General features: G+C 43.6%; 1 protein-coding gene across 1 annotated transcript in view; it reads right to left on the bottom strand.

The window, feature by feature from the left end:
* Window positions 1-14,090: 14,090 nt before the first annotated feature.
* The window catches only part of LOC126161532 (UDP-glucosyltransferase 2-like), a 42,009-nt gene continuing 32,190 nt past the window's right edge, over window positions 14,091-23,909 (bottom strand). Inside the window, exons 6-7 of the mRNA XM_049917452.1 lie at window positions 20,470-20,689; window positions 14,091-14,880 (exon numbers count right to left, since the gene is read on the bottom strand). Of these exons, the coding sequence (XP_049773409.1) occupies window positions 14,601-14,880; window positions 20,470-20,689 (500 nt within the window). The 3' untranslated portion in view covers window positions 14,091-14,600. The remainder of the gene's footprint in view (window positions 14,881-20,469; window positions 20,690-23,909) is intronic.

Below are 23,909 nucleotides of genomic sequence, written 5' to 3'. Positions count from 1 at the left end.
TTTAACGGAGCTAAACTTGTAACTGTTGTTATTTATAGATCCCCAGACTCCGATTTCACAACATTTTTGCTTAAGCTAAAGGTGGTTCTTGGTACACTTTATAGGAAATACAAAAAGTTAGTTATATGTGGTGACTTCAATATTAATTGTATAAGTGATTGTGCAAGGAAGAGGATGCTGGTAGACCTCTTTAATTCATATAATCTTATGCAAACCGTATTCTTTCCAACGAGAGTGCAAGGGAACAGTAGAACAACCATAGACAACATTTTTGTTCATTCCTGATTACTAGAAGGGCATTCCGTTAGCAAAAAGGTGAATGGGCTTTCAGATCATGATGCACAAATTTAAACTTTAAAAGATTTTTATGCTACAACACGTGTTAAATATAGTCATCAGCTGTTCAGGAAAGCTGATCCAGTTGCTGTAGAGACCTTTGTAAACCTTATCAAGGAACAAGAGTGGCAAGATGTTTATAGCGCTGATACAGTAGACGATAAATATAATGCTTTTCTCAAGACTTTTCTCATGCTCTATGAAAGTTGCTTTCCGTTAGAACGTTTAAAACAGGGTACTAGCACAAACAGGCAGCCTGGGTGGCTGACTAAAGGGATAAGAATATCTTGTAGAACAAAATGGCAATTATATCAAAACGTTAGAAACAGTCAAAATCTAAATGCAGCAGCCCATTACAAACAGTATTGTAAGGTGCTTAAAAAAGTTATTAGGAAGGCAAAAAGGATGTGGTATGCAGATAGAATAGCTAAGTCTCAGGATAAAATTAAAACCATAAAAACCATATGGTCAGTCGTAAAGGAAGTTGCTGGTCTGCAGAGACAGGTCGAGGATATAGAATCAGTGCGTAGTGGGAATGTCCGTGTTACTGATAAGTCGCATCTATGTACAGTATTTAATAATCACTTTCTGAATATAGCAGGTGAACTAAATAGAAACCTAGTCCCAACAGGGAATCATATAGCGCTCTTAGAAAAAAGTGTTCCGAGACTGTTACCTTAAATGCTCCTCCATGATACTGACAAGAGGGAGATTGAGTTAATAATTAAATCACTAAAGACCAAGAACTCTCGTGGATATGACGGGGTATCTAGCAGAATACTGAAGTATTGTTCTATGTATGTTAGCCCAGTTCTGAGCCATATCTGTAACTTTTCCTTTAGGAGTGGTCGGTTTCCTGACCGATTAAAGTACTCGGTAGTGAAGCCACTTTATAAAAAGGGAGAAATTGATAATGTTGACAATTTTAGACCTATTTCGATGCCATCGGTGTTTGCTAAAGTTATCGAGAAGGTTGTATATAAAAGGTTACTGGAGCATTTAAATTCACATAATTTGCTGTCAAATGTTCAATTTGGTTTTAGAAATGGTTTAACAACCGAAAATGCTATATTCTCTTTTCTCTGTGATGTTTTGGACGGATTAAATAAAAGGTTGCGAACGATAGGTGTTTTCTTTGATTTAACGAAGGCTTTTGACTGTGTTGACCACAAAATATTACTGCAGAAGTTGGACCATTATGGAGTAAGGGGAGTAGCTTACAATTGGTTCACCTCTTACTTTAAGAACAGAAAGCAGAAGGTAATTCTCCGCAATATTGAGAGTGGTAGTGATGTTCATTCCCAATGGGACACTGTTAAGCGGGGCATTCCCCAAGGGTCGGTGCTGGGACCACTGCTGTTTCTTATCTATATAAATGATATGCCTTCTAGTATTACAGGTGATTCAAAAATATTTCTGTTTGCTGACGACAGCATCTTGGTAGTGAAGGATCTTGTGTGTAATATTGAAACAGTATCAAATAATGTAGTTCATGAAATAAGTTCGTGGCTTGTGGAAAATAATTTGTTGCTAAATCACAGTAAGACTCAGTTTTTACAGTTTCTAACTCACAATTCAACAAGAACCGATATTTTGATCAGACAGAATGGGCATATTATAAGCGAGACGGAACAGTTCAAGTTCCTAGGCGTTCGGATAGATAGTAAGCTGTTGTGGAAAGCCCATGTCCAGGATCTTGTTCAGAAGCTAAATGCTGCTTTATTTACCATTAGAACAGTATCTGAAATAAGTGACACTTCAACACGAAAAGTAGTCTACTTCGCATATTTTCATACGCTTATGTCGTATGGTATTATTTTTTGGGGTAATTCTTCTGATTCAAAAAGGGTATTTTTGGCTCAAAAAAGGGCTGTTCGAGCTATATGTGGTGTAAGTTCGAGAATCTCTTGTCGACCCCTATTCAATAATCTGGGAATTCTGACATTGCCCTCACAGTATATATTTTCTTTAATGTCGTTTGTTGTTAGCAATATTAGCCTATTCCCAAGAGTTAGCAGTTTTCACTCAGTTAATACTAGGCAGAAATCAAATCTGCATGTAGAATGCACTTCCTTGACTCTTGTGCAGAAAGGAGTGCAGTATTCTGCTGCATCCATTTTCAATAAGCTACCACAAGAACTAAAAAATCTTAGCAGTAGGCCAAACTCTTTTAAGTCTAAACTGAAGAGTTTCCTCATGGCGCCTCTCGCGCTCAGTTTGATAGACTGATGCCGTTTCGTTGAGGATGCAGTCCTGCACTCGCGCACGGATGCGGAAACCTTCTAGCTGCTCTGCCCTGATGCGAAGTACACGAGCTTTGATGCATTGTACGGACATCTGACGTTCGGGAGACGGTGGTTGCGTCGCCAGCTTACGTAACGCTGTATAGCAAAATTCCGATGTTGTCCTTTGCCAGTTCGATCTGTCACGCCTGCAGGCCATCAGGGTCTTGCGGAGTGCAGGTTTGACACATCCCAGCCACCACAGGAACGTGGAAGCATACGTGGGCAGGCGCCTGAAATAACGACGCCACGTGTCAGTAACTGCTTGTCGACACTCTTCCTCGCGAAGCAGGGTGACTTTCAGCGTCCACGGGCCTCTGCTGAGTCTTGTGAGTTGTCGGGGTAAGGTGATAGTGCAGATATACGCGCGATGATCCGTGAAGGCCGGCGGCCAGAGTTCTGCATCACGGGTTGCTGTGCGGAGGGCACGCCAGACGTATATCCGGTTCAGACAACTGGCAGAGTGGCCGGTAAAGTGCGTTTATCCGCGCTGGCTCCCATGATATAACAGCCATGTGTCGTGGAGCGCGAGGTCACGTACAAGTGCTTGTAGAGCCGGGCATGGGACGTAATGCGGTATCCCGTCCTCGAGCCGCAAAACACTGTTAAAATCGCCATGGTACATGTTTCCTTGCAAAAGTTGGGCTACCTCTTCCGACTAGAACACATGCCTGTCACCGCGTTAGGTACCGGAGGAGCGTAGACGTTAACTAGACGGACTGCGCCAAGTGTGAGAGCGATGCCTCGTCCGTTCGGCAAGTATGTCACGTCCGTCGCTTCAATACCATCTCGGCGAAGGACGGCCGTTTCTCCTGTGTCGTCACCAGAGGGTAGGCTGTAGGTGGTGTAGCCATATAGGTCTAAACGCAGCTCGGGACGGACCTCCTGGAGAAGGGCAATGTCCAAGTCTGCCGCTCTGATCATGTCCTGTAACATGCGGGTCTTGACAGTGGAGTGGACACCATTGACATTGACTGTTCCCACACGGTATGGCTGACACATATCAAGTGGCGGAGGCAATGTGCTGGGGCCGCATGGCGTGCATTACTGTGCCGTATGATCCCCTGACTGGCAGAGCCCTCCGGGCTCAATGTCAGCCATGGGCTCTGGAGGAGGTATCGGTGTGTGCTGTGCATCATCGGCCTCCATGTGCTCTGCCCAATCACCAAGAGAGGATTGGGAGGTCATTGGTGGCTGGCCACTTTCACAGGACCCCACATTTTGGGAGTCGACCTCATACGCCTCATCTTCAGGGCCACCAGATGTAAGAGAGTGTTTCTTATCGTCAGGAGCCTTCTGGTGAATGAGGCCGCTGGAATCCGTTGCCACTGTAGGAGCATCAACAGAGTCGATGTCTTCTGCCATTCTCACATCCCTGTCCCGTTCTTCAGCTGACAATCGCTTCTTCTTGTATCGCTTGGGTGATTTTTGCTTGCGGGTACGAGATTCGACATCCCCTGGAGGGTGGGGCTCGACACAGTCTCGGTTATCGGGAATCCCTGTGTCCGATCCTGACAGTGACGGCGGCTGGGTGCCCGCGATGTCGTGGTGGGCAGAGGCTGCATGAACCTCTGCACCATTTGGCTGCGGTGGTGTCGTCGTCGTCGGCGGCGGCGCTGATTCTCCAACGGAGCTCGCAGCGGCTTGAGGTGGTAGCAGGTTTTGATCGTCCATCACATCATGTCGTGCCGCCTCGACATACGTTAGCGGGAGAGAGGTCATCGTGGATCGTTGGGGAAGTTCATTGCGGGGCACCTGAACGAGGCGGAGCTGCAGACACTCAGTTCAAACATGGCACTCCTGGCCGCAGTCCGAGCAGGTCCTCGGTTGGCCATCATATATGACAATTGCGCGGCAGCCGCCAACGAAAACATATGATGGAACGTGCTTCTTAAGTTCTATGCGCACTTGTCGTACCCCGTTAAGGACAGGGTACGTTTCTCCTCTGTGTAGCTCAGAACTGTGCCGTATGGCCTCAGCACATCAACGACAAGGTTCGCAGGAATTTCGAACGGTAGTTCAAAGATTCGCACGCTACGCCCTCCCAGACCAGCATAGTCAACTTCTACCACGCTCACGTTACCGTCTGCGTGGCAGATGCGAAAGCCGCTTGCAGATCGTTGGAGGAGTCTGTCGCAGGCCGCTTCGTCAATCAGTATGAGGTATACTGTGCTAGATACAATAGACAAATGAATGCCTATCCGTTCTTGCGGTTCTATGTGCATGATGTCTCGAAGAAACCGTTCAATTTCATGGGCCTTCGGTCTCGTGTACGATGCGTTGAACGTTTGTTTGATTGTAGCTTATCGATATGAGAACCCCATGGCGGGTCGGTACCGGTACTACGAGTCAATACAATGACGGAGCCGCGCACGTTAGGGTAAACAAACAACGCCTGCCGAGCGCTGCTCGGCGCGCCGAGCCCGTCCGCGCGGTATCACGGCTGAAAGCCGACTTCCTTCTGAGCCGCCGAGGACACAGAGGATAGTGAGACTGCAGGGACTTACCTCTGGCACGCTCCCCGTGAGACCCACATTCCCATCTTATTGTCCACACACTACATTTGTTGTGTCACTGCCCACTATACTCATTACTCGCGGTAGTCAAGCTACCGATTCACGTAAGAGGGCGGGCAATGTGAGTGCATCCGCACTGAAGAAGATCATTGGCCGGTTAGCCTTATCTATGTGACGATGGTATCTGTATGCCCGAAAGAACACATACCATGTTTATATCATAAAGTTCAAAGAAGTGCATCACGTTTTGTGTTACTGAGAAATAGGGGAGAGAGTGTCACTGACATGATGCAGGATTTAAGGGTGAACATCATTAAAACAAAGGCGTTTTTCGTTATGGTGGAATCTTCTCACGAAATTTCAGTCATCAACTTTCTCCTCTGACTGCGAAAATATTTTGTTGGCGCCGACACACATAGGAGTAAACGATCATCATAATAAAGCAATAAGGGAAATCAGAGCTCGCACGCAAAGGTATAGGTGTTCGTTTTTACCGCACGCTGTTCGAGATTGGAATACTAGAGAATTATTGTGAAGATGGTTCGATGAACCCTCTGACAGACACTTGAGTGTGATTTGCAGAGTATCCATGTAGATGTAGATGATCAAAAGCGAGAGTTGCCTGTTATTATTAATCGTGAAACAAGTTTATAAATAACAAAAATAGGTTTTATGTAAGCTGTTTGTTTCACGATTTTTGTTTTGCCTTTTATTGGAAACTACGTTTTCTACTGCTATATGAGCAATCTGTACTTTTTTTATTTTTGCTGAAAAATCCCTCCCTTTCACGTTACACATCAATAATTTTCGAAGAAAGCCTGAATTATTAAACATCGACAGTTGCAATTGTGCTGTATGTACTGTTTATTTTTAAGTAACAGAGAAGGGGATAGTTATTTGAAGAAATATAGTCGGTGGATTAAGCGATCCTTTATATATCTTCATTCAGTTTGTCGACGATTCACTACTTTCGGTTTCTAGAGGAATTAGCAGAATGGTTCAAATGGTTCAAATGGCTCTAAGCACTGTGGGACTTAATATCTGAGGTCGTCAGTCCCCTAGACTTACAACTGCTTAAACCTAACTAACCTAAGGACATCACACACATCCATGCCCGAGGCAGGATTCGAACCTGCGACAGTAGCAACCGCGTGGTTCCGGACTGAAGCGCATAGAACCACTCGGCCACAGCGGCCGGCTTTAGCAGAGTGACCCAAATGTATGTTAACATGTTAGTTTTTAGCAAAGATGATGTTGTTTATGAAAAATGTTCAACATGTCGGCCACCGTTCATCAATAATGTTTATAGTAGATGTTCAATTTTATGAATAGCACTATAGTCTATCAGTAGACACGGTCACATACAGACGTCGGAAGTTGTATTTTAGCAGCCCTAAGGAGGTCGGAAGGCCGCGTTAGACTTGAAACTTGAAGTAACACTACAGCCGAAAGTCACACTGATTGAGTTCTGGGGACCCAGGAGGCCAAGCTTGGCGGAAGTGGTGGCTCAGCCCGTGACTATCACCAAACCATGAGCGCAAGAGATCTTTGACACGTGTAGCAATGTGGGGTGGAGCAAAGTCTTACATATATGGCCGGTTTTTCCACTCTTTTTCGGTTTCAGTAAAACCCCATGTCATTTCAGGTATGTGTTTCAAGTTTTATTTCTCTTCCTACATTATTCCGCGAACTAGAGGATTTTAAAATGTTAATGGGCTTTTGAATCAGCCTGTAGTAAGACATTGCTCACAAACGAAGTGAGGTAACACCCAATAGGTATGCAACACACATAACGCATAGGCAACGCGGTTACAATCTTCGCTGAACAAGACTACCAGGAAAGCGACCGTTGTCTACACTTACTTATGACAGTCTACGATGGCCTATAGTGGTTTTACAGCATTAGTTTTGCTTAATGTGAGATAACTGACAGCTCCATAACACACTGGGGCTGCCCTGCGATCTTAGAGTTAGACAGCAGTCTGATGATGTGCCGAACCGACTGTTGTGTGGATACATATAAACAGTTCGGCTTGCTGATTTTCTTTGGGATTGTAACTGCCTTCTGCCAGCCGCGTGGCTGAGCGGTTCTAGGCGCTTCAGTCCGGAACTGCGCGACTGCTACGGTCGCAGGTTCGAATCCTGCCTCGGGCATGGATGTGTGTGATGTCCTTAGGTTAGTTAGGTTTAAATAGTTCTACGTTCTAGGGGACTGATGACCTCAGATGTTAAGTCCCATAGTGCTCAGAGCCATTTGAACCATTTTTTGCAACTGCCTTCTAACTCGTTTTGCCTCTGGTGATGTCTCCACTATTGGAAGACGGAACGTTAGGCAGATAATATGCCCTGGAACACGGTCTGAGACCCATATAATAAATGTTACCGAGGACGGAAATACTGGCCTCTAGAGCCTGCGTACGCATTATGTGATCAAAAGTATCCGGACATCCCCAAAAACATACTTTTTCAGTATTAGGTGCATTGTGCTGCCACCTACTGCCAGGTACTTCACATCAGCGACCTCAGTAGTCACTAGACATCGTGAGTGAGCAGAAGGGGACCCTCAGCCGAAGTCACGGACTTCGAACGTGGTCAGGTGATTCAGTGTCACTTGTGCCATACGTCTGAACGTGAGATATGCACACTCCTAAACATCCCTATGTTCACTGTTTCCGATGTCATAGTGAAGTGGAAACTTGAAGGGCCACGTACAGCACAAAAACGTACAGGCCGGCCTCGTCTGCTAACTGACAGACTGCCGATAGTTGAAAAGGGTCGTAATTTATAGGAGGCACATATCTATCCAGACCATCACCCAGGAATTACAAACTGCATCAGGATTCACTGCAAGTACTATGACAGTTAGGCGGGAGGTGAGAAAACTCGGACTTCATGGTCGAGCGGCTGCTCATAAGCCACAAATCACGCTGGTAAGTGCCAAACGACCCCTCGCTTGGTGTAAGGAGCGTAAACATTGGACGATTGAACAGTGGAAAAACGTTGTGTGGAGTGACGAATCACGGTACACAATGTGGCGATCAGATGGTAGGGTGTGGGTATGGCGAATGCCCGGTGAACGTCATCTGCCAGCGTGTGTAGTGCCAACAGTAAAATGCGGAGGCGGTGGTGTTATGGTGTGGTCGTGTTTTTCATTGAGGGCGCTTGCACCCCTTGTTATTTTGCGTGGCACTATAACAGCAGAGGCCTACATTGATGTTTTAAGCACCTTCTTGCTTCCCACTGTTGAAGAGCAACTCGGTGATGGCGACTCCATCTTTCAACACGATCGAGCACCTGTTCATAATGCATGGCCTGTGATGAAGTGGTTACACGAAAATAACATCCTTGTAATGGGCAGGCCTGCACAGAGTCCTGACCTGAATCCTATAGAAAGCCTTTGGGATGTTTTGGAACGCCGACGTCGTGCCAAGTCTCATCGACCGACACCGATACCTCTCCTCAGTGCAGCACTCCGTGAAGAATGGGCTGCGATTCCCCAAAATCTTCCAGCATCTGATTGAACGAATCCCTGCGAGAGTGGAAGCTGTCATCAAGGCTAAGGGTGGGCCAACACCATACTGAATTCCAGCATTACCATTGGAGGGTGCCTCGAACTTGTAAGTCATTTTCAGCCAGGTGTCCGGATACTTTTAATCACATAGTGTATCTGTTACAGCCTTTGTTTTGTCCTGCATACCTGGAGAGGTTACACGAAACTTCGTGAGCCTCCGATGTAGACGAGATGAGCGGTGCTGTGCAGACGCAGACATAGCTCGTGGAGCGAGTACTGCGACCCGCACGCGTCAGCGGTACGATCCCAGGGACTCTGTTTGCCTGGCCGACCTGTGGCTCTGAGCTGCTTGGCCCACCGCACTCAACAGCACTGGGCGAGCTGTGTCATAGCGTGGACTGCGGCAAGCAAGTGTATGGGCGGCGCGCACTCTGCTGTGGGGGCACCCGCTGAGCGATATGCTCGTCGTGCTGCGACCTGCTCTCTTTCAGCTATTTTCCTAAATACCGAGCAAGCCTCTGTGGGCGAGCGGTTCTAGGCGCTTCAGTCCGGAATAGCGCCGCTGCTACGGTCGCAGGTTCGAATCCTGCCTCGGGCATTGATGTGTGTGATGTCCTTAGGTTAGTTAGGTTTAAGCAGTTCTAAATCTACGGGACTGATGACCTCAGATGTTCAGTCCCATATATATATATATATATATATATATATATATATATATATATATATATATATATTGAATTTCAATTCCCCCCGAAGGAGGCGGGCTGGCAGCAGCTTAGCATGCCGCTCTTCAGCCTACAGACTTCGTTAAAAAGATGAAGAGAATAAATAATAAAAACAGGCGATAAAATCGGAGACTTAAAGAGTAGCATAGCGAAAAAAATCGTGGAACTTAAGAAATGGGTCTGAGCACTATGGGACTTAACTGCTGTGGTCATCAGTCCCCTAGAACTTAGAACTACTTAAACCTAACTAACCTAAGGACATCACATACATCCATGCCCGAGGCAGGATTCGAACCTGCGACCGTAGCGGTCGCGCGGTTTCAGGCTGTAGCGCCTAGAACCGCTCGGTCACTTCGGCCGGCGTGGAACTTAAAACAGAGAACAGAGGGATGATGATGCTAATAAAATACATACGAAGCAGACAGGTAAAACAAGACAGACAATAAAAAAACACGGCGACAGTATGGTTTCTGTTCTCAAAAGACATAAAATTCACACCTACCGACAGCATAGTTTCTGTTCGCAACACGAGAAAGACGAACAACACTGAACAGTCACTGGAACACTGCACTAAAAAGTTGGCAAATGTGACATACCACAGCCGAGAGCAGGTGGGGGGAAACTGGACAGATGATGGGAAAATAAAAAGGGGGGGAAGGAGAGGAAAAGCGAAGGGGGGGGGGCGGGAAAGGAGCCGATGGAGGATGAGGACACATAAGAGGGGTGGGGGTGCTGGGCAGACACTTCAGGGAGTGGGGAAGGCAGAGGAGGGGAGTACAAAAGGGCTCGGGGGGTGGGGGTTAAGTCCCATGGTGCTCAGAGCCATTTGAACCATTTTAGAGCCTAAACACCAATTCTAAAGCACTATGATTCGAGGCTGAAATAAAACTGGCAATATAGCCCCTGTTGGTCAGAAGTAATTTCGAAATAAACGTAGTTTTATTTCACTTCAATAAATCAAAAGTACGAGGGACGTCAAAAGTAATAACTTCTATTTTTTGCTCCTTAAATAAGTTTGTTTAGGGAAAATTTGATTTTGGTGCTATTCTGCAGAGCTTCTTCTCCAATCTACTGCAGTAGTAGCTTTCTGCATCAACAGATGCCAGCATTGCAGTCACTTTGCGAACTGGCCGAACCTGATGCTTGCTTACACAACGTTGTGTGATAAGAGATCATGAATGCAGAGGGTGCAACGCCCATTCGCATTCATGAAAGACTGAAAAATGTATACAGTGATGTAACAGTGGATATCAGCACTGTTAAACGATGGTTTCGACGCTGCAATGAAGCGGGAGTGCAAACACTATTGGCTGACGAAACACGGAGCAGCAGGCTGAGCAGAGAGTGTGATTGTGATTGATTTTTTGGAACTGGGGTGCACAATAAATTCTCTCCAATACTTCATAAGTCTCAAACAGCTTGAAGCACTTCTTCAGCGATTCGCCCAACAAAAGGTATGGCAGATTTTCTTTCTTTCCATGAAAATACATGGCCACACTCCAGTCATCACACCGCTCAAGAGACTGTGGAAATTGGATGGAAAGTCTTGCCTCGCCCCCTTATACAGCCCTGACCTGGTCGCCATCAGACTTCCATTGTTTGGGCTGTTAAAAGCAAGCATGGGATTCACTTTCAAGATGAGGGATCTGTGAAAACGTTTGTGCATCAATGGCTCTGGAAGGAGGACCGTCAGTTTTACCACACTGCAGTACATGCCCCCGTTAAAAGCTGGAACAAAACTGTGAAAATAGACGGACATTATATTGAAAAACCATAAATTAATCGTGGTTGTTGTGGCTTTGAGCCTATTTAGTTGCATTTGAAATTATTGACACACAAAATAAGAGGCACCACTTTCTGACTGACACTCGTAAATCGGATAAAAACTTAGGTAAATCAAATGTACAACAAACGTGCAAAAACTAAAACCTTTTCACGAGTACAAACCACAGAAAACTGAACATAATGGGCGATAATAATTCCAGACTGTGCTGCATGAGGCTTTCCCAACGTGATGTATGCGATGTGTTGAATCAAATATGGGTGAAAGAACGCCGGAAGTCGTCCAACTGGAGCATGGAGACTAATGAACACATCTCCAGAACCACACACATGGCCTAACAGCGCTGGAAATCGCCACTGAAGGCGCTTCACAATTAAAAGAAGCGAAACACGTATGGCAATAAACGAACTGCCTTCAATTAGTTGCATAGATGGAACATACCTCCACGAATTTTCAGACTACTAAGAAACGATGGAACCCAGAAAAAATACGGAAACAACAACATATTCCCATTTTTGTGCTCCAGTAGGAGCATTTTTCCGCTGGTTTCCTTCTTTTGCCTGCTGCAACAGGGCATGTAATTGATACGAAAAGAAATGTATTGGTATGCAAAATTTAGATAGTTATGTGAAACTGAAATGACGGAAAACTAATTTTACACCTCAGACCGGATTTAATGTGCAAGAAAAATTTGCGTGTGCTTCAGTACTATAACATGGGGTTACCAGATGATAAAGGAGACACTTTACAGTATACATCCGTGCTAGCCACTTTATAAACTATGTTTTCACCTAACACCGGATTTTACTTGTGTATTTTACGTTTACAAGTAGGGTAACTTTGAACCTCTTTATCTCGGAAACGGATAAAATTTTCAAGGTTATACGAGATCAGGATTTTAGGAATGAGACATAAAGATTTCAGCCATTTGCTGTGAGTAGCCGCCTTGGAATCCTCGGCTGTGTTTTGGTCCGCGGGTGACGGCGAAAATATAGTAAAAACCTTTTTGTGAGATTTTCCAAGGAACCGTCCGTGAACTAATGGCGATTCCGTAAGTCCAATCAAGTCCACTGTAGACCACATCATAATGCAAAAAGAACCAACCGATTTGCTCCATTTGCCTAAGCATGAGGAAGTGCGTAACATCCATACTTTGACCTTGTACTGTAGGATAGTGACACTAAGAGGATCCTTCTGCTAGATGTACAAATGGTCCCTAGCCCAAGGGCGTTTTATCATCCGGGGTATGAGCACTGTAAAAGCCTCTTCTTTCGCGCCGCGTTCTGGGACATATTAGGTACGCATGCTGACGCATGCATACTGATACAGCTGCGGATTGACGCAATGGTGTCTATTCTTTCTAACTTTATTGTGATTTACTAGGAGTACGACATATTTACTTAAACAGAATAGTCGCTAACTTAACTACACGCGTTTCAGAGAGAAGAAAAGGTACCTCCCTACAAAGACTGTTGTATGACACACGCTGAGAGAGTCAAAGAAGAAATCCTAAGCTTCATAATCAAAGATAAGGCTGCCGGAAGACGCAGTGAAAGCCATCGATATTCCAGGAAGTCTATCCACTCTTGAGGGAATTGTCTTAAACAGGTGAAGGAAGGTATTGTGAGTCAAAGAACGTCTGTTGGATGTAGAAAAATTTCCACTACCAATCACTAGTCACAGTCTGTTGGATACCCATTGGGCTAGCGGGAACAGACTGCTTATCTGCTGGATTGTCCTAACAGTTGAAATAGCAGAAGATGGAACATGTTTGTACATTATCATTGTACCAAAAAGTATAAGACAGTGATGACATAACAAAGAACAATGGTGAAATAGCACTGGCGTTTCTTGCAGTTTCATTTGATGTCGCTGCTTCTGTTGAGTGAATGGTATTTGAGAAGAGTATGTAACATAGAAACAAGGAAATTACTAGTTCGTATAGAAAAGAAGATGATAATGTTAAGAAAAGAAATACTAACCGATCATACCTTAAGAAAGTAGAAGAACACGTGAATAGACAGTGTCTTAAGATAAGTTACAAACGGCGTCCAAGCAGTTTATTAAATTACTTTAGAAGGCAAAGAAGAACTGCAAGAATAGGGAATGTAGTACAGACGAAGGAAAGGATGCTAGAATGGACTATCGAATAAAATCAGAATAATAAGCATAAATATCTGCTACTTAATACAAAAAAGCTTCCACTGTGAATAAATACGTGCAGTTATTGAAGGAGGATCATGCTGTTAGTATAATGTTTGGAAAGTAGTATTTTTTTCCAACAAGGTCATTGAAATACAATACAGTGATGCAGTACGAAGTTATGTTATGTTAACTGGGGACCTAGAAACGACGGAGAGGCTCCGTCCCCGCCGCAGCCGCAGTGGTCCACAACCCCACGACGATTACCGCAGTCCACTTCACCCCTCCGCAGCCCCACACCAAACCCAGGGTTATTGTGCGGTTCGGCCCCCAGTGGACCCCCAGGGAACGTCTCACACCAGACGAGTGTAACCCTTATGTTTGCGTGGTAGGGTAATGGTGGTGTACGCGTACGTGGAGAACTTGTTTGCACAGCAATCGCCGACATAGTGCAGCTGAGGCGGAATAAGGGAACCAGCCCGTATTTGCCGAGGCAAATGGAAAACCGCCTAAAAACCATCCACAGACTGGCCGGCTCACCGAACCTCGACACTAATCCGCCGGGCGGATTCGTGCCGGGGACCGGCGCTCCTTCCCGCCCGGAACAGTAAGAAGTTACTACAGCTGTTATGGGATTGATAGAATTAAAACAAGGAAGATATGACACTTTGGTGAAACATAATGAAGGCAAAACTATTGTTGAATATGGGGAAACAGGACTAGACAGAACTCACGAATAAAATGATAAGCACTTTTAGTTACAGAAGATGTTTATATCATACTACTAAAAACAAGCACATTACAACCTCACATTGTTAATGCGATTGTAATACTTTTCATTATGTATAATACTGTTTCCAACAAATTTGTAAAATTTACTGACATAATCGTTTCATACTAGCTATAAATTTTATAAAATTGATATTTGCTAACAGAGATTACAACGAAATTTATACCAGCTTTTCGCTGCTGTTTTCAAGAGTCTAAATAGTTTCAAGGTATTCACAGAGTTTTTAATTTCGTCCCTCATTATTCGTTGCAGAAATTACCGCATTACCGTTCTGAGTTCTGTGAAAAGTCTCTCAGCAGACTATTTTTTGTACCAGAACTGCGTCAGCTTTTCAGTAAAGGTGCTCATGTATCACAGACATTCTTTTCGTCAACTCCAAAGTAACGAAACATATCTTAACATCGTTCTCCATACCTACGTGCAGCAAGGTGCGGCCACATTTTCACATCACAGACGTTTTCATATACAGATTCTGACTCAGTATCACAGTCGTGCTTTACTACGTAGCCGGGCGTCTACTCGGCTTTGACTTTCACTCTAAATCCTGCGAGGAACTGGACGATCGCCTGAGCAGACAGACACAGTACATAGGCTGCGATGGCGGCGACTAGTAGAACGAATGCGATGACGTCGAGCATTAGCCGCTGCCACCAGTGCAGATCGAGGGCTGCACTGCGCATGTGCGGGGCCCCCTTGTGACGTATCACGTACTCCAGCCACCACACTGCGCGCTCCACAGACTCCGCCTTGTGGTCGCGGAATATCGACGACAATGTCCTCATGTTGTCCTTGTACCTACAAATAAAAGAACGCTACATCATTGGGCTTTACACATAAGTACAGTAACGCAATAAGAGAAATGCAGAAACAGGAAATTTGTCAAATTATAGCCAGAATGGCAATAGTGGCCAGAGAGAGAGAGGTCATGTTGGGAGAGTAAGGTCATGCATGCGTGAGGTATGGTTGCCTGTGTGAACGTGTGCGTGTTTTCTTTTCTTTTTGGAAGAAGACTTGGGGCGGAAGGTCAGTGTGTAACTGTCATTGCGTTGTGCCTGTCTGCAACTTAACGTGTCATCTTTACGGTGAGTAGCACTCTATCCTTTTAGTGATAAAGTTTAAACCACTTTAGAAATTCATTTTTGAAATACAACTTTACACATACATTTGTTTACATTCTTCTTCCGTGAAACTTCAGAAGTATATGTTGTTACCTGTGAACGGTGCCTGTTCTCTTCCGCAACTTACCATCGTTACAGATATAAACAATATAAACAATTATTGCGTAATGTAACAAACAACAAATGCGACAGCGATTTACAATTTTGTGAACCTCTGCATGGTCTCTCTCTCTCTCTCTCTCTCTCTCTCTCTCTCTCTCTGTCTCTCTGTCTCTCTCTCTCTCTCTCTCACACACACACACACACACCTCTTTTTCACTCTCTAGCAGGTTTTGTCCTAAGCAGGGGTTCCTCTTCTTTTGCTGGAAAGTGCAGGACCTTGCATCGATTGTGTGGGAAGGCACCTCGTTTTTTTAAGTCAATGGCATGACGTGACAGACATAATTCTGTCAGCGCGTGGCAGAAGGTGGAACGACATTCTTCTGTGGGTGTTCGAACGAGCCGATATTGCCAACAACGGGCGAGTATGACAGCATGCAACTGGACATTTCGATATTTCCATTAAGTTCAAATGTGTAACTATCGGGGCATAAATGAATCCGAGCAGATAACGATGTGTTCAATTGAAGTCGTCCTGATTTAGTTTTCAGTTTTATTCGTGGAATTTATAGTTTTCGCAGTAATATCTCACTTCACTTCAGTTTAATCTTAGCCATGTATTCCGATCAATGAGTGTGACGTCAGTCTCATTTCGAATATCATTGCGCAGTGCTTGGCTTACAGTATCCTTACATTTGAGTCGTTTTTTGTGTTTACGCAGCCATTATGAGTTGCCGGCCGCTGTGGCCGAGCTGTTCTAGGAGCTTCAGTCCGGAGCTGCGCTGCTGCTGCGGTCGCAGGTTCGAATCCTGCCTCGGGCATGGATATATGTGATGTCCTTAGGTGATTAGGTTTAAGTAGCTTTAAGTCTAGGGGACTGATGACCTCAGATGTTAGGTCCCATGGTGCTTGGAGCCATTTGAACCATTACGAATTATACAGTGATTCTTAAACGCACATGGAAGTCAGTAAATAAAGATCTTTGTGAAAGCCCAAGAGATGCTCTTTGTGTGTTTCCTAGTAGAATTTATACCATTGGTATTTTCAAAGTTATCTTATACGTACGTGGAATAAATGTGTGTGAACCTTCTCAGAGATAGATACACCACTAAGGAATTATCCGAATAGGACAGAGATCTTTAGACGTGACGTACCAATACAGACAAACAAATGATTAGAATTACAGAAAAATTGGGTGATTTATTCAAGAGAAATAGTTTCACAAATTGAGCAAGTCAATGACGCGTTGGTCCACCTCTGGCCCTTACGCAAGCTGTTATTCGGCTTGGCACTGATTGACAGAGTCTTCGGATATCTTCGTGAGGGATATCGCGCCAAATTCTGTCCAGTTGGCACGTTAGATCGCCATAATACTGAGATCGTTGGAAGGCTCCCATAATGCTCCAAAGACTCTGAACTGGAGAGAGATCCGGCTTGCAGGCCGAGGTATGGCTTGGCAAGTGCGAAGACAAACAAAAGAAACACTCGCTGTGTCGGGAGGGTATTATCCTTTTGAAATGTAAGGACAACAAAACGTGGCATAGAATAGCGTCGACATACCTCTGGGCTGTAAGGGTGCCGTGGATGACAACCAATGTGGTCCTGCTATGAAATGAAATGGAATTCCAGAGCATCACATCCGGTTGCCAACCGCTGCTCAGGGCGTCCGCAGACACGACATCGCTGGTCATCGGAGCTGAGTTCGAAGCGAGACTCGTTTTTTTTTCAATTTCTGTGTTTCGGGGCGAGCCCATGCAGCCATCTCAATATTAATGTCAATTACGACGATACGGAAGTGAGAGCAACGCAACACTCTGTTCCCGAGAGGAGAAAATATTCGAACCGGCCAGAAATTGAGCCTTGGCCCCTCCGCTTAATAATACATGGCGCTGACCGTGCAGCTACCTAGGCGAACAAGCGTGACTCATCACCGGAGACAATTCTATTTCAGTCAATGAAATCCCAGGCCGAAGACGTGTCCGGAGAGGCCCGAGACAACTCGATGAATCAATGTATTGACTTCCTCAGTTTGTGAAGCTCTTTCTCTTGAATAAATTATCCAGTTTTCCTGAAATTGTAAGCGTTTGTCTGTCTGTGCATGTAAGTCATACCTACCGAGTTCTGTCCCATTCGGATGACTCCTTCGTGGAGCTTAGCCTTTCCTTTTTTTTTGTATTAGAGTGTATTTGAGCTGACAGTCAAGTACGTTCCAGCACGATGAAGCCGCAGCTGGTAAACAGAAAAGCAGTCAGAGCCAGATAATTTCGTGTTAGTCTAGTGCAGTGGTTCCCAACAGGTGGTCCGCGGATCCCCAGGGGTCCGCGAGCTATGCCAGAGGGGTCCGCAAGATGATATTAGAATAAAAAATATATTTTGTATGATAACAGATTTTTAGTTTTGGCCGCTTCCTGCATGAGCAGAGCTTTAGCAAACGCTAACTTCTGCGTCTAGCGTCTTCCTAGAGCCAACTGACACTTACAGTGTAGAATTAGACAGATGCAAATAGTTCTGCTGTATGCCGTTAGACTGCGCGCGCTGCCTCTTTGCAGCTGACAACTGACAGTCACTTTACACAGAAACTCGCATTTCGGACGACATTCGGCTATTTTTAATTTATTTCCGGTGCTTTCACAGACCGTATAGTTTACATATTCAATATTCTGTATTAAAACAGTGGCGTTCGTAAAGCGTTGTTTTTTGGGGAAGCTACAGTTCGCGTAGTTAAAATTGGATCGTTGGTTAAAAAGTGGTTCGTTAAAACGAGAAAGGCCTACAGATGAAGAGGAAGATAATGCATTTGTTATACTAAAAACCCAGATTTGAAGACAAAGATTTTGAGCAATAATCAAAAATTTAACAATAACAATGATGGCTAAATTGAAAAAGTTTTAAGCTCAACATTTTTCCAATAATAAATTCGTCAATGTTTTTTCTAAGAACCAAAAATAGAAGATGTATAAAAAGACTCTTAATTTGGCTCTTTTAGGTACTTGATACTGTGATATGACAAGGTACCAATCATGCTCGATGAGGGGGTCCTCGAGAAAATTTTGTTGGGAACCCCTGGTCTAGTGTATCCACTGCACGTATAATTACAAGATCTTAAGAGGAGTCGTCTTAATGAAGGAAATAAGGTGAACAGCTACTTTTTAATCAGATCTAATCCTCAGTCTTCTGCAGTGTTTTCAGAAAAATGTTTGCGGGTATATTCCATACTGGTAATTACAAGCGTATCACTTTCAACTGTTCAACTGCGTGTGAATACCTAAGGGACCAAATTGCGTAGGTCATCGGCCCCTAGTCATACGCTAATTTATACTGACTTATGCCGCAGTCCGTGACATGGTGCCTCACACCGCGCGGCCACTCCGCGCGGTTATCACTTTCACCTTCAGTACTATTTAAGCGCTATTTTTAGTAGCAATTTGCGCACGTTGAACTCAGTGTGAATTATATTGCCTAATTTTTTCCTCTACCTTCTTTGATGGCAGCGAGAAAAGGTATAGAAATCGATTATGACCCGATCTCTACTCATACTAGCGTTTCTCGTATCACTCAACTAGACTTTGATACAGTATGTATGCATGTGTGAAAAATTTTCGGTCGTGATTTGGATTTAGTCTTTCACAGCATATTTAGCGGGCCACTCTCTTTGCAGAAAAAAAAGCAAACATTTTCCAGTATGACCATCTCAGTAAGGAACGGCATGAATGATATGAATTTTAAAAATCATTTTTCTAATAAATGCTCCATATCATCGACCACTAAAATTGACCATTTTGTTTCTTTCTTTCACACGATTAAATATCTGCAACACACTGTGACATAAGTCCGATTAGTTTATGTATGAAAGATGGATTGCGTGGTAAAGATCGATAACTGACCAACTCCTGCAGACTGGAATCTGTGTTCGTAACTTAAACATAGTACTTCAGTAAAACTTTTATTGTTCATAATATACTCGGGGTGAATAAACTATTTCATATTCTTACAGGGGATTGTTCTGGTCAAAATTAGACGAGAAAGGTTATAAAGATGTGTTCAGATGCAAATACTTGTTGAGATACGGGCCATTTTGTTGACACTAAGAGGACAATTTAAGTAGTAACACTCTCGTAGCGCGAACTGAGGTCTGGCTCGCATTCCATCGAAAAGTAATACTGGGTCACAAGGAGCTGGCTGGGATCCCCTTTACATGATGCTGACATTTCCGATATTGGAGCGGAGAGAAAAATCCTCGACGAACGAAAAGTTGAAATTGCCAATTTATTCGAAATGTAGCGCGTTTTCTGTATGTGAATCAACAAATGCCGGCCGCGGTGGTCTCGCGGTTAAGGCGCTCAGTCCGGAACCGCGGGACTGCTACGGTCGCAGGTTCGAATCCTGCCTCGGGCATGGATGTGTGTGATGTCCTTAGGTTAGTTAGGTTTAAGTAGTTCTAAGTTCTAGGGAACTGATGACCACAGTAGTTAAGTCCCATAGTACTCAGAGCCATTTGAACCATTTTTGAATCAACAAATAGTATGTTATTTGGAACAGGGCTAACATATAAAAAATGTCACATACACGTTCGTAACGATACATTTGTTGTTTTCTGTATCGGCAAGTTCATATACGCAGCTAAATACGTTGATTATGAGTGATTTAGTATTTCATGGAGCATAGATCAGATAGAGCGTTTTCCTCTGCAAACAGAAAGAGCGTAACAAAGAGCTCTAAACCTGAAGAGCTACAACCCGAATCTGAATGTATTATTTTATACTCACGTTTTCCACAAACAAGTCAAAATGGTTCAAATGGCTCTAGGCACTGTGGGACTTAACATCGGAGGTCATCAGTCCCCTAGACTTAGAACTACGTAAACCTAACTAACCTAAAGACATCACACACATCCAAGCCCGAGGCAGGATTCGAACCTGCGACCGTAGCAGCTGCGTGGTTCCGGACTGAAGCGCCTAGAACCGCTCGGCCACCGCAGCCGGCCATAAACAAGTCATATCCAGGTCTCACACGTTTCAAACCACCAGTACTGCACTTGAATTCGTAGGACATACTGATCCGATCTGAGTTTTAATTCTGCTTTTTAAGTCCTGAAGCTTAAGACCATTTGATTGTAACAATCCAATAGGTCGTCATGTACGAGAAAAACACGTAAACGTTGACTTACTTGGAGTCGTGCAGGACGCTCCGCAAATCCCTCAGCAGGGTGTCCTTGGTGACGTCACTGTACTCCAGCCAGACGCCTATCCCCGCCTGCTGTATTTTGGCGGCGTTGTGCGCCTGGTCGGAGAAGAACGGGATGACGAGCAGCGGCACGGCGTGATACGTGGCTTCGTTCAGACTCTGCAGGCCGCCTTGCGTTATGAAGAGCCGCACGTTTGGATGGGCTGTAACAACAAAACAACCAAGACGTTACTACAAGTCTGAAAATTCATTAAACTTCAAATTAATGGCACATTACACATTACCGAGTAAAATTATTCTGAACCTCCCAGATGGATGTCATAGTGAGTATATATATATATGTGTTTTTAGGCAAATTAGGCTCTCTGCTGTAATACAGCCCCAAATGTGTACTTGTCTCTCTGATGGTTAGAACCTGGTACGACCACATACCGTGACATGGGGTACAACCAGAATGCTGTGATGAAAGTACGCAGTACGATGTGGCTGTCTGAAAACAGTCGATTGTGATGTTTAATTATTTTGTTATTTACGTTCCCCTCATTAGCTTCAATGTTGAGATGTTAAATTACAACAACTTTTGAAATTTTACAATCATATATATGGGTAATTTATACAGGGTGAGTCAGCTGTCCCTACTGATGGATTTTATGCAAACCGCAGCGTCTTCTGATACCACATGCAAGATTTTGATATTCTTTCGCGCACTACGCACAAACTACTGGTCCTACAGAAAAAAATGAAGAGGATTTTTTTTTGCAGGAAATTGAATGTTATTAAATTTTGTACTGGAATACGTTTTCGCTAGAGGCCGTATTTTTCGAATTATTCAAGAAAAACGTACAAAAGTGGCCTCCAAACGTGTTTTTCTTGAAGAACTCTAATATCGTGGCCTCCACTGAAAACATATTCCAGTATAAAATTTAACTACATTAAATTTCCTACATAAAGCTCCTATTAATTTCTTTTGTATGACTAATAGTTTACACGTAGTAGCGAGCGAATATAAAAAACTCATGTGTGGTTCTTGAAAGTGTTAAAGGTAGCATGAAACCCATTGGTACTGGCAGCTGAATAACTCTGTGCATTTCGTCATGTTTCTTTTTTTAAGAAACACATTAGTGAAATGCTGGTAGTGTTTAACATCTGCGTCATATAGAGGTCATCAAGGACAAAAGACTGTTTACGGGTTAGAAGCGGTTAAAGCGGTTCTTCAATAATTCATTTGAGGCTGCCTATAGCTATGGTTGGATATTAGTGCAGCATATTTTTTCAGATAGTACTTCGCTACAGACAACTATCGTCCGCTAGAAGTGTGTTAAAACAATCGACATCGTGTTCTCAGAACAGGTGTAAGACATCTGAGATGTCGGCAGTAAGTGTCAGCAATTTAGACGACGTTCCTAGAGAGAATTTCATAGATCTTTATACTGCTGGACAGATAACATAACTTGTTGTGGACTAACACAACGACGTAACTTTTTCTTAAACTGATGAGAGGCTCAACACTGGTCCGTAACCGCAGAGCCATCGACTCACTTTTAAGCTTCTATTAAACTTTATTCAATTCCACAGATAGACGTCGGAAGTGTTCAGTATTTTCACCTGACACTCATTTTTCAGCTTGCAGGTGATACGAATCTACAAAAATGAGATTGTATTTATAGGTACAGAATTTAAAAAAGAAGGGCAAATGAGGTGGTGTAAATACTGGCATAGGAACTCTAAGTAGCGAACAAAAGGAATATGAAATTATGGGTGAGGCTTTCAGCGGAACCGTAGTTGTTCTTTCACGGGTGTCTACACCAGCAATGACCTCAGTTACGTTCTAAATTTTTTTACTGTCGTATTGTGGCACTAATTGTTACAATATTGTCCATTTCTGTTAACAATGATAAGACCACGATATTCGATACAAGAGGTGTATGAGTGGTTTGTTCAATCCACTTTGAACGTTATATGCCCTCAGCAACAGAGTGACGGCCCAGTCGTGGAAGCCATCAATTTTTATCCGTAGCGTTGCACTGTTGGTAACCGGTTGCAGTGCCTGAGGACACACTGACAGAGCGGGCTGCGTCATCAACATTGATAACATTCGCGTGTTTATTGACGCGAATAACTACTGTACTCTTGCTGAACTTGGCTCCAACAGGAAACAGGGAACTGGCGGAATAAACTTATCTCTGACTACAAACTTTTCTTTGCGGCCTTTAGAAGCAGATCGATGTGGCTAGGGAAAATTTGAGGAGATTAAAGCTTTTCATGTTATGATCTGTGTAGCTTCCCCTTCAGCGTATTCCAACTGTTTTCCTCTTGCCCAACGGTGAGCAAATATCTCTGGCACACTGTCAACACTATCCAGGCTTTTCTCATTCCTGCATATTTCTGTTTTCTTCTTTACATCTCGTCTCCTATTCTTACCTTATTATTTGTTGCCTTGCCCAGAGCACTCGACTTCTACAAATTTAAACCCATCTGTATTGCTGCCACACAATTTTGTTCGTCGTCATTACTCAAAATGCGCAAGAACTTAATGAGTAAATTACTTAACTCAATGTTAATAAGACCCATTTTTGAGGTGCCAGGTATTCAAGGGCGTACTCGGAGCCAGAGAGAGTTACCACCCCCCACTCCCCCTAAAATCTTCGCAAATCAAACAGACATGTATCAATTCTATGTCAACCAGTATCAATAGAGTATCAGCCACAACATGTAACGGGCGTTTACTAGTAGGAAGTGTACCCATAGAAATCTGTATTGAAATATCAAAACAATATTGTCACTCATCATAGAAGTAACGGAAGTAGCTGATCCCTTCCCTCCCCACAGTTTAGAACGCAGGGATCACATTTGTACATATACTGAACTACTCAACCCATCATTGTTATGTACAGATCGTGTACCACACATATTTCAATGACTATCTCAGCTATCAACAATTATTAGAAATATCACTGTTATGATAATAATTTTTGTTATAATTATCACTATAATAACAATAAAAAATAATGGTAATAATAATAATAATAATAATAACCTCCAGGGCTAACAACCGTGGTTGTAAATTTGTGGCTCGAAGAGTCACCCCTTACATAATACTATCAATCATGGAAGAGTGTAATGTGAAACAAATTACCCCAGGTGGACAATCCACCGCACCAAGGTGCGCAAGCAGACTATCGGATTCTGGGGAGTCTGCAGCATTGCACAGAGATGAATCGGGACATGATAAGACATCAAGCAAATTGAAATGTAAAAAAAAAAAACAAGTTACATAGCTACTTTCAATGTAAACTCTCTTTTAAAAACAGGAAAATTAAAACATCTTACAGATACCCTCAAACATCATAGAATACTCATAACATCACTACAAGAAACTCGATACATAGATGAAAACAATTTTGATTCCGGAGGTTTCAGAAT

The sequence above is a fragment of the Schistocerca cancellata genome, chromosome 2, assembly GCF_023864275.1.
Source record: "Schistocerca cancellata isolate TAMUIC-IGC-003103 chromosome 2, iqSchCanc2.1, whole genome shotgun sequence".
Lineage (NCBI taxonomy): Eukaryota > Metazoa > Arthropoda > Insecta > Orthoptera > Acrididae > Schistocerca > Schistocerca cancellata.
The sequence above is the reverse complement of the archived record's forward strand: the minus strand, read 5'-3'. Positions and strand labels throughout refer to the sequence as shown.